This window comes from Myodes glareolus, chromosome 24, assembly GCF_982192425.1.
Source record: "Myodes glareolus chromosome 24, mMyoGla1.1, whole genome shotgun sequence".
NCBI lineage: Eukaryota > Metazoa > Chordata > Mammalia > Rodentia > Cricetidae > Myodes > Myodes glareolus.
The window spans coordinates 2,925,928-2,937,594 of record NC_142049.1 but is presented as its reverse complement, the minus strand read 5'-3'; the positions used below and the strand labels follow the sequence as shown (position 1 = coordinate 2,937,594).

The window sequence follows — 11,667 nt, the reverse complement described above, 5'->3', positions numbered from 1 at the left end:
GTCGTCCGCATAGCGGCCCTGCCGGCCCTCGGCTCCCCCCAACTCCTCCCGCCGCCGCCGCCCCCCCATCCCCTCCTCTTCCATCCTCCAGTTCAAAATGGCGACGGCGGCGGCGGCGGCGGCGGCGGCGATGGCTCCTCCGGGCTGCCCGGGTTCGTGCCCCAACTTCGCCGTCGTCTGCTCCTTCCTGGAACGCTACGGGCCGCTGCTGGACCTGCCCGAGCTGCCCTTCCCCGAGCTGGAGCGGGTGCTGCAGGCGCCGCCGCCGGACATCGGCCACGGAGAAGGTGAGCGATCGGCCCGAACGCCCGGCGGGAAGCGGCCCTGGCGCGCTCTACCTCTCCATAGACCTCCCGGGGCTCTGCGGCCGGCTCCCCCCTCTCTAGGGACCGGGCTCTGCTCCGCGGATCCCGGGGAGGGGGGTTCCTGGGTGCTGGGGAGGCGGGGCGGAGGCCCCCCCCAGGGCCACCGTGCCCCGCGGGGACGGAGGTGGGGGCGTCGCGGGCCGGGTGTGGGCCGGGGCCCGGGGAGGGAGCATTGTGCCGGGCAGACACCCTGGGGTCGGGTCCCCTGCGCCGGTGTGGGCCCCCCAGTTCTGATCCCTTTAGGTGGCGGGGGAAGGGGAGAGCAGGTTCCGGCCAGCCTTGCGCTTTTCTCCTCCCCTCCTCCCACCGATCCTCCCCACCGTCTCCGGGGAGGCCGGGCCCATCTTCTCCCGGCGCCCCCTCGGCTCACTCCACCTGAGTGGGCGGGGGCCAGCGGACACTCCACTCTCTCCCTGTGGTGGGAACTCCCCCGAGAGAGTCGGTTCCCGTCTCTTCCCGTGCCCTGGAGGGCTGGTGTAACCCCCCAAACTCCTTCCTGGCCTTAGGGAGATCGACTCCTCCGCCCAGGGAGAGGGCTTCCCCCCATTCCCTCTTCGAGAGGGGAAATGAAGTCGGCTCAGCTTCTCCACTCTGGGGAGGCGAGGGTTAATTTCTCCTCCTCCATAGTTTTCCTCCTCGCCACCTCCCCCAAAATAATAGAAAAGCATCTCCCCACTTTTCTTTATCCCTTCCCCCCTATCGCGGCAACAGGGCTTAGGGGAAGAAGAAGTCACTCTTCCATTTGCAGGGTGGGGTGGGGTGGTTAGTCTGTAGGCTGGAGGAGGGGCGCAGACGGTAGGGGAAACAGTTGAAGAAGGTGCTTGTTGCTCATGTTTCTCTCTCTGGTGCCGCTGGTCTATTATTGGTGTTCGCAAGTGGTGCTCCTTCCACATAAGGCCACCGCGCGGGTGCAGGGCGCATGCTCTGCCCGGCCCCATTGAAACTTCCTGCTGCTGGTTCTTTTGCTGGAGCATCTCGAGCGCTGTGCTTGCGGCTTGCAACACTCACGCACCGAGCGCTCACACTCTTCCCCCGTTAATCCTGATCCATGCCGCTCCTTTTCTAGCACTTTATTTCCCTTAGAGAAGGCTTATTTGTGTACTCCGAACATTGCCTTTGTCTGGGTACAGCCTTTGGCAGAAGAAACGTTTTCTAAATAGGTCTCCCCCTCCCCTCTTCTTTTTCTTTTGATCTGCGTGTAGATGACCAGGGATGGGCTGGGTATTGTACAAGACATGATAGCTATGACCTTTCTAAGAAAGCAGAGTCGATTTTCTGTTCTCCATGGAAATGAAGTTCCCGATATGATGAATTTACATAGCTAGGGAAAGGCCCGAGTATGAAGTTCTTCAAAGTAACCTGTAGTGATATACGATGTTACCGAAGATTAACCCTAAGGCGGTTCTTAAGCTGCTCTTTACCTGTCTCTTCCGAGAAACTTCTCACTGTTGCCTTGTCTGCCCTGGAACTCTGCAGACCTTACTGGCCTGGAACTCTTAAAAATCCTCCTGCCTCTGTCTCCTCCCATGTGCTAGGATTAAGGCGTTTGCCGCCGTGCCCGATACATCTCTCTTTATCGGTTCGCATTTTTTACACTCTCTCTGGCTAAAAAAAAAAAAAAAAAAGTCTACTTTTTTAAAACTATGAAATTAGTGAACTTTATATTAAGACTTTCTGCTGAATTTCTTTAATCATTAAGCTTCTGGTGTATTAATTTCGTTATTATATTTACATTCTTTTTGAAGGAAATAGTTACTGTGAAGTAGGATACCTTAAGTTAAGTTTTAGAATACTTTAGAAATAATAGTAATTTATTTGTCAGAGAGAAAATGTGAGAATTTTAGGGAAACTGATGGTAAATTTTTTTAGAATTTATTTGGACGAAGTTAAGAGGCAGGCATGGGTACCATTGCAGTTTGGATAGCAGGTAAGCCTGCGTTCCCTTGAATTTTGACCAGTGTACTTATTTTGTATTAGTACTGGAAGAAAAAAAATCATTAGGGACAGTTTGATATGTCTAGCGTTGAGCTTTGGGCCATCAGCTAAGCAAAAGTTGGATTAAGGAATCATTTGTCTCAGCCACAGCATTGCCATTGATAGAGTTGCTAAGAGGATTGATAATAATAGATTCTGTCAAAATCTAAGAATAATTGTTAATTAATGTCACACTGTTCAAGACACATGGCAAATGAAAAGTCTCTCTGGAAGGTGGAAGTTTTTCCTGTGCAGGAAAAAGATTTCCAGAACTTTGACGATGTCTCAGACAACTTATAATAATTAGCGGGTAAGATTGACTCAGTCTTTGGGGAAAGAGTTTGGTGTGCTAGTAAGAGCTGAAAAGCTGGGCTTTTGTGTTAAGCAATGTGATGTATAGCTGGTAGAGCAGTTGTTTCGGTAATATGGACCTCAGTTTCTTCAGTAGACAAAGGTAATGGCATAGGACCAAATGAAATGTTTCAGAAAACCCTTTCAGAAACAAATAGTCCTGTATTACAAATCGCACTAAAGATGTTTTTCAGATAAAAGATAGGTAGTACATTTGTAATTAGCCTTAAGTTTTTAATAGGTTGGGAGTGCATAGGGTTTATAGTCTAGCGAGTTTTGCTTTGTATAAATTTTATTTAAAAAACAGTTCTAGTGCCATTTAAAAAGTTGTAATTGGGCTGGCCGGATAGCTCAGGGCGGGAGTGCAAGCTACATGTGGTTTAGCACACACATGCACACAGTAAATAAAAAAGATATATGTTTTATTTCTTCATAGTGTTGAGTGGCTCTTAGACTGTGTATGTGTTTGTAAAGATTTATTTATTTATTATGTATAGTGTTCTGCCTGCATGTATGCTGCAAGCCAGAAGAGGGCACCAGATCTCATTATAGATGGTTGTGAGCCATCATGTGGTTGCTGGAAATTGAACACAGGACCTCTGGAAAAGCAGCCAGTGCTCTTAACCGCTGAGCCATCTTTCCAGGCCTTAGAAGATGGTTTTATGTGTCTTTTCCAGTCCTCTGCTCCCCCAACTGGGATATGGAAAGAAGATAGTTCAGTACTTGAATGCAGCATTTATTGAAGTAGAATTAGCAGGATGATGGTGTTCTTTGGTAGAAGCAAGTTTATTGATTTGTCCATTTAAATGCTTTGTGACCTTTTTCCTAAAAAGTCGTTTGCAAGCTTTAATTTGGTCCTGTGGCTTCAGATTAGGATGCCTTGTTCCCTCTAGCTGCCATGGAATGGAAAATAGAACTGGTGTCCATTCTAATTCCAAAGCATGATAAGTTTGTTCTGTGCCCCATAGTAAGATTCCATAGGTTATTCTGGTTGTTTAAAGAGAAAATAAAACCATGAAAAATTTCAATTTTGTTAGATTCATTTTTCTTTTTTAAAAAGGAATTGTATGCGTCCTGAGGCTTTTGCCTACCTGTTTCCACATGAATGCATGTGGGCCCGGAGTACTTGGAGGTGGGAAGAAAGCATCAGGTTCCTTGGAACTAGAGTTATAGATGGTTGGAAGCCACCATGTGAGTGCTGGAAATCAAACCCAGGTTCTCTGCAAGAACGAGGAATACTCTTAACCACTGAGTCATTTCTCCAGCCCCGAGATTCCCTTTTCAAATGGTTCGCAAGGACCTAATGTTATTTATTTATTTTTTTTGCAAGAAGGCTGCTTCAAGATTACTGAGACATCAAGGGTACCATGAATCTAAAAGCTTGGGAATCTGCTCTAGAGACTATCATTACCCTTTGGGTCTAGAAAGAAGGGACGACTGTCACTTTATCTTACAGGGAAGAGAAACTTAGACACAGGGATAGATAGATTTCAAGCACATACCCCTGACCATTGGTGTTATTCAGACTGTGGTTTGGAAAGCCCATGAAATTATCAACCATGGGGCTGGAGTGATGGCTCAGTGGTTAAGAGTACTGACTGCTCTTCCAGAGGACCCGGGTTCAATTCCCAGCGCCCACATGGCAGCTCACAACTGTCTGAAGATCCAGTTGCAAAATAAACCATAAAAATATTTAAAAAAAAAAAGAAATTATCAACCATGATGAATTCATAGTTGAGACAGGATTTCTCTTGTTTGTGACTCTGTGCAGCCTATTATAGAGTGGAGCTTTGGGACAGTTTTTCTGTCTCTGCCTCCCACATTGTCATTGGAGGGCTCCGGTTATAGATGTCATACCTGACTCTGGGTTCAAGTGATGGAACTACTTTATGTACGGGCCCATCTCCTGGTCCCTGAAAGACAGGGCTTCTGTTCCATTTGTTATTCTTTTGTTTTTGAGACAAAGTCTCACTGTGTAATACTAGCTGGCCTGGAACTCTTTTAGAAGCAGACTGAGCTGATTTTCAACTGAAGGAGATTTGAGGCTTTTGAGGGCTGAGATTAAAGGAATGTGCCACCCCCTGCCAAATCTATCTATCTATCTATCTATCTATCTATCTATCTATCTATCTATCTATCTATCTATCTATCTATCTATTTGAGGCAGGGTTTTGCTGTGTAGCTTTGAAGCCTGTCCTGGAACTCACTATGTAGATCAGGCTGGCCTCATTCACAGAGATCTGACGTTCACCTCTGGCCAGCACACACACTGGTCACACCAGTAAGTAAGGTCTCATTTTGTTTGTTGTTGTTGGTTTATTGTTTTTCGAGACAGGGTTTCTCTGTAGCTTTGGAGTCTGTCCTGGAACTAGCTCTTGTAGACTAGGCTGGCCTCGAACTCACAGAGATTCCCCCTGCCTCTGCCTCCCCGAGTGTTGGGATTACTGGGATTAAAGGCCACCACCATCTGGCTCAAGGTCTCATTTGTTACTCACTTCATTAATTAATGTGCATACTGACCATCTGTTGCACGGTAGTTTTAGCAAATTGCATAAGGATTTAAAAGAAAGCAAAAATGTTAGAAAATGGGTCTATTTTCAAAGATTTTCTCGTTTAATAAGAAGCTAAACTGAGTTTGTATGCTTCCTCTAAAGCATTTTCCCTCTGGGATTTTATTGAGTGGAGTAGTCTTGGCTGTAGTCTCTGCGCTGTAAACCAGAATTATCCCTCATGAGGTTGGTAAGGAATACGGCCCTGTGTTTGGTGGGAAAGTAAGAGTAACTGAGTGTGAAGAGCGTTTCCTCTGACCCATATCTGCAGGGAGGCTCTTTATATGTGTTGCTAGACTTGAGAATACATTTTTACTCTCTGCTTTATGGATATGGGCTTTAACATATTGTTTTTTTCATCTCTGACTTTACTGTAATATAGATGTCATAAAAGATGATGCCAGGATGCTTTCTGTTTTCCACTCAGGTCAGAACTTATATATTATCAAATACAGCTTGAGAAAATAGCTTCTTGTAAGAAGTTATTTCTTGCCAGGAGGCAGAGGCAGGCAGCTCACTCTTGAGTTCAAGGCCAGTTCGGTCTGCTTAGTGAGTTTTAGGTTGGACAAAGCTAAGTAGAGAGACCCTATCTACAAACAAACAAACAAACAAACAAAAACTAGTTATTTGCTTCTCCTTGATTGCTAACTATGTGTGTTGGAATGTGTCATTAAGCCACACAACTAATGTACTTGCATTTAGTGAGCTTATAGTTTAATAGTGAAGATAAACAATGAAGCTGTAAAATTTAAAATATGCAAAGGCTGCGTAGTTACAGGAAGTTACAGGATAGTTAAGGCTACAGAAATCTCAAAAAACCAAGAGCAAATAAGAAGATATATGACTCCAGTTGAGTTATAGTAGCAACTCTTCAGCTGTGTGTGTGTGTGCGTGCGTGCGTGCGTGCGTGCGTTCGTGCGTGCTGTGGGGGTACTTTTGTGCGTTTATGGGTTTTTTTTCCCCCTAGACAGTCTTTGTCTGTATCATTGGGGCCTGTCCTAGAACTAACTCTTGTAGACCAGGCTGGCCTTGTGTTATGGTAAAATTAAAATGCTGCAGGTCCCCAAGTGGCTGCTGCAGGCAGTGGGTCCCAGGCAGGGACAGTGCAGTTCCCCAAGTGGCTTCAATGGGCTGCCGAGGGGCAGCGAGTCCTAGGCAGGGAGCCTTGTGGTGGGTGAGAAACCTTGATGGGGCAGCAAGTCCCATGAGAAAAGACAGACAGATGGGCATGCCATGAGACCAGGCCACAAGACCACGCCGCAGGTCTCCAGGTCTCCGCAGGCGGCTGGTCCCAGACAGCGAGCCACACCGCAGGCAAGACAGACAGATAGGCACTCCATGCAGAGTGAGGTTGGATATTTATTTTTATATTTAGTGGGTTATGGAGGGGAAAGGGGAAAAGAGGAGGGGGGGAGGTAAGGGGGAGGAGAAAAAGAAACAGGTTGGGGAGAGGAGAGGAGCCACAGCAGCAGCTACCTCTCTGGGAGAGACAGAAGAGGGAGGGACTCAGACTGGAAGCTAAAGATCAGCTTTCCTGCACCTCAGACTCACAGGGATCTGCCTGCCTCTGCCTCCCGAGTGCTGGGACTAAAGGTGTGCACCACCACTGCCCGGCTTGCGGTTTATGGATTTCAAGTGGCAGCCTAGCCTATTTTCTATTCATCGTATATACTTTTTGTCTCAAAAATTTCTCAGAATTAAGTAATTTTGAAATGCTCTCCTTTATTTTTTTTTTTTTATTTTATGTGTGTGGGTGTTTTGCCTGAATGTATGTATATGTATGTGTACCATATGCAAGCAGTGCCCACAGACACCGTCAGATCTGGAGTTATAGATGCTTGTGGGCCACCATATGGCTGCTGGGAGTTCAACCTGGGTCCTCTGGAAGAGTGCTGACCCATCTCTCCAGCCTCCAAAATAAATAAATTTAAATACTGATTTTAAAATGCCTTGTAAATTTGGTCTCTTCTCAAATAAGTTCTAATGGTAATTTTTTTCCTTCCTTCCTTCCTTCCTTCCTTCCTTCCTTCCTTCCTTCCTTCCTTCCTTCCTTCCTTCCTTCCTTCCTTCCTTCCTCTCACTCTGTAGGCCAGGCTGGTCTCTAACTTACAGAGATCCACCTACCTCTGCCTCCCGAGTGCTGGGATTAAAGGCGTTCATTATCACTGCTCGACCTAATAGACTTTAAAAAAAATAATTTGCGTTTATTTTCTTAAACCTTTAAAAAGTAATCTATTTCATGTGTGTCTCTGTGTGTGCATATACAACCGCACTCATGGAGGTCAGAGGACAGCATGTAGAAATCAGTTCTCCTATCTTGTCTGTTCTGGGGATTGAACTCAGGTTCTCAGGCTTGGCAGCAGGCGCCTTTACTTGCTGAGCCATCTTACTAACCCTCCAGCTTTGAAAATGAGAACTTATTTGTGGGCCAGTGGGTGGGACCCAGCCTTGCCTCTGTGCTTTATTTTTGTGATCCACCCTGTCCTGTCCTGTCCTGTTTAATAAGGGCCACACTTTTCTGAAGAGGCAGAGGGAGGGGGCAGACATGGCTAGAGAAGCGTGCTAGTCTTCCCATCACTGTGACAGAGATACCTGAATAAAAAACTTGAAAGACAGAAAGATGATTTTGGTTCATGGTTTGTAAGGTTTCAGCCGTGGTCCTCTCCCTTCGTTGTTCTGGGCTGGTTGGTGGTAAGACCTTATGATGGAATAGGCTTGCGGTGAGCAAAGCTGCTCACTTCCTGGCAGCCAGGAAGAGGGAAGGAAAGAAAGAACAGGAGGGTGGGATCTGTACACAAACCCAACAAGAAGTCCTCTACAAAAACATGCCACAAGTGACCCACTTCTTTCCACTGCTCATTCAGCTATGAATTCATTGATGAGTTTAGTCCATTAGCGAAGTTAGTGCTCTCCTGATCCAGTCACCTCTCAGTGAGGGGTGGTACTTAGATCCAAACCATAACACCAGGCATATTAACATAATAAAAATGATTATGTTCCCATTTGACTACCACATTTTCTCTTGATAATAGATTTTCGTGGCTATGCTTATGGGATAGATTAAAGGTGCCATGATCTGAAGAGAGAGGACTTTCCAATGTTCTCCCTCTATATGAAATGGCGGAACAGGAAAAAAAAAATAAAAAATGATTATGTTATTATTACAGGGGGCTAGAAAGATGGCTCAGTGGTTAAGAGCACAGGCTGCTCTTCCGGTCCTGAGTTCAATTCCCCGCACCCACATGGTAGCTCACAATCATCTGTAAGGAGATCTGGCACCCTTTTCTGGTGTGCTGGCATACATGGAGACAGAACAGTGTATGCATAATAAAGAAATAAATCTTTAAAAAAATATGCATTAGGAAAACCTCTGTCGTGTTTCAGGCGGACCTTTCCCGTATAACCCGGGATGGCAGTGCCCCAAGTAGAAGCAGCAGTAAGCTGACAGCAGGGATGAGGGCAGACTTGACACAGGCCTCCAGCAGGCAGGCCAGCTCTCAGCCTTTACACTGCACAGAGTTGACTTGAATTGTAAAATAAAGTATGCGTGGTTCATATGCAGTGTTTAAGAAAACATTCAGAAACCAAGATGTGGGTGGCATACACTCAGGAGGCAGAGGCAGGAAGCTCAAGTTTTCAAGGCCAGCTTTGGCTGCAGAGTGAGTTTACATTCAATCTGAGCTGTGTGAGACCTTGCTTGAAAAAATTAGAAACAAAAACAAGCATTGAGAGTGAAGGTTGAATCTGTATTCATTGTAGATCCCAAGCCTTTTTTTGTCCTTGTTTATCTTTGCAATTTTCCCAAAAATAGGTAATTCTCATTTGCTTTTTTATATTTTTTTTGCATTTTATTTTTATAATAATCATACATTTCTTTGTTAATAACAGTGGTTTTCTGCAGAGGCTTCCCAAAAGGGAACTTGAGCTGTACCTATACGTTTTTAGTCACAAATTTCCCATTGCGGTAAGTGTTACCATCACTTACTCTGACTACCAGTATCAGAAACCAAGGACCAGGCCAGACACCAGCGGCATGCTGTTGTTATTGTCAATGCTTGTTGAGTCTGTTGTCCTCATCCCCCTTGGTAGGCAGCCACACTCTTCTGTAACCATTGTCACGCTCTGCACTGCACCCGAGTCCCTGAAGGCGTGAAAAGTTCTTCCATGTGCTTGTGCCTTTTCTTCCTCCCCCCTCTAGAGTTGACAGCCCTCTCCAGCCTTTTTCCCTCATCCGCTCACTGTACATGAGCTGGTTAGGTCCACCGTGGGAGCATCCAGTGCTCCTCTGTCTCCTAGGGATTATCCGGTTCCCTCTGTAGATGATTAGAGTCCTCATTGTACTTTTTCTCCTAGTCTAGCAGGAGATGCTAAGCTCCTTGACGGGGGTGGGGTGGGGTGGGGTGGGGCTGGTGTCTTCTTAACCCTGTGACTGATGAGGAATAGTGTTTAATAAACGTTTATGGTGTGAAAGTTTTCCAGATTTTCTAGGGCCATATTCTACTCTAAAACTTATTTTAAGATCTAACTCTAATATAAACTCTAAGCTATACACTAAACACTTGTATTCCTAGCATACAAGAATGGAATTCTTTCTATTGACAGGTGAAAGCAGTTAGCTTGTTGGTTAGTGATACCACATCCTTCAAGCAGTTTTGTCTTACTTCATTAGGTGTGAGGTTGTGATTAGTGCATGTAATTGGAAATGAAAATATACTCTGCAGTGGTTTAGTGGACTCCATCTGTGGGCAGAATCTGTTCCATCATCTGTTTTTGTAAATAAAGCTTTATTGCTGTGCAGGCCTGTTCGTTTGTTCGTGTCTGTGACTGCTTTCAGATTGCTATGGCCGAACTGAATGCTTGTCCCAAATACAGAGCCTGAAAAACAAAGTATTTACTGTCTGGACCCTTCCAGGAAAAAAATTCTTAATGACTATTCCAGTATGAAGAAAGGAATGTATCAGTATTTCTGTTTGATAATATGTGTTTAGAATCAGTATAATACAAACTAAATGCCTAGGTTCTGTGAGTGAAAATACCAGAATATCAGCATGTTTCCTTAATGCTGGTTTCATTTTATACTCAGTTATTGGTCTAAAGCTTTTCTGTTAACAAGGTAAGATGTTTTGCTTGGGGATAGCTGTGGCTACGTCTCTACTTCTGCATAATTGTCGTAATGCAATGCTGGATGGTGGCCACGTGGCCCAGTACTGCCAGTAAGGGAGATTTGTAGTCTTGCCCTTAAACTGGCCTCCAGGTCTCATCCAAGACTGCAGTTCTGTTCTGGAAGGATGGTTTCCATGTCTCAGGGAGGTTTATGTTTGCAACTGTTGCTGTTCTCTTGGGTGAGAAAGGATATTGAAAATAAGCCCTAAAACTGCTGTGTAGAAGAAGAAAGTTATGTAGAATGGACTTTATTTGATTTTCGTCAATGTGAGGCTACCACTTTGTAGAATACTAAACACAGAGTAGTACAGGCTACTTAGGGCCGGCCACTTGAGAAACTGTTATTGATTCTGTCCTAATGCCAAACCGAAACTTGTTTAACTAGTTAGTGTATGGTGGTGCCAGCCTGAAATCTCAGTACTAGAGGATTGCCACAAATCCCGCCTGGTCTTCTGAGCATGTTCCAGGCCACACCCCATTTTGAAAAAAATGAAAACAGAAACAGTTCATTTAACAGCTCTTAAAAAGAATGAAACTCAAACAGCTTTTGTTTGCTTGGTTGCTTTTCATTTTAATTAATTTATTTTTATTTATGTGCAGTGGTGTTTTGCCTGCATGTATGTCTGTGCAAGGGTGTCAGATCCCCTGGACTTGGAGTTACAGACAGTTGTGAACTCCCATGTGGGTACTGGGAATTGAACCCAGGTACTCTGGAAGACCAGCCAATGCTCTTAACCACTAAGCTATCTCCTCGGTCCCTGTTTGCTTACTTTTAAAAGACAGTCTCACTGTGCAGATGTGACTGGCCTAGATGTAGATCAGGCTAGCCTTAAACTCAGCTGACTCTGCCTTCCAGTGCTGGGATTAAAGGGCCTCAGTTTTCAAACATTTTAACAATATTAATTTGATAGTTTCATACTGAGGAATGACTAGGAAACATAAAAAGCTTTCTTTTTTTGTGTAAGATTTATATATAGAGAGTTTTCTGTCTGCATGCTTGCCTGCTCACCAGAAGAGGGCATCAGATCTTATAGATGATTGTGAGCCGCCATGTGGTTGCTGGGAAATTCAGGACCTTTGGAAGAACAGTCAGTGCTCTTAACCTCTGAGCCATCTCTCCAGCCCAAGAGGCCTTACTTTCTATAACTAAATGATTATGCTTCTAGGAGAGCAGAAAACTTTGTATGTATGGTAAAAGTACTATGGTTCACGACATGCAGGTGTTCCAGGCCGTGTTTCTTGGGTTTTGTGGTCCGAGGCATCTG

The 11,667-nt window shown here is 45.1% G+C and overlaps 1 protein-coding gene and 1 non-coding gene across 2 annotated transcripts in view; both read left to right on the top strand.

Annotated features, from left to right (window-relative positions):
* The first annotated feature begins 69 nt into the window (after window positions 1–69).
* Window positions 70–11,667, top strand: part of Rsf1 (remodeling and spacing factor 1) — a 96,924-nt gene continuing 85,326 nt past the window's right edge. The window contains exon 1 of the mRNA XM_048435112.3: window positions 70–287. Coding sequence (XP_048291069.3) covers window positions 98–287 — 190 coding nt within the window. The 5' untranslated portion in view covers window positions 70–97. The remainder of the gene's footprint in view (window positions 288–11,667) is intronic.
* LOC125401137 (small nucleolar RNA SNORA29) lies at window positions 8,235–8,374 on the top strand. Its single transcript, XR_007232221.1, has one exon. It is a non-coding gene; the product is annotated as a small nucleolar RNA SNORA29 (small nucleolar RNA).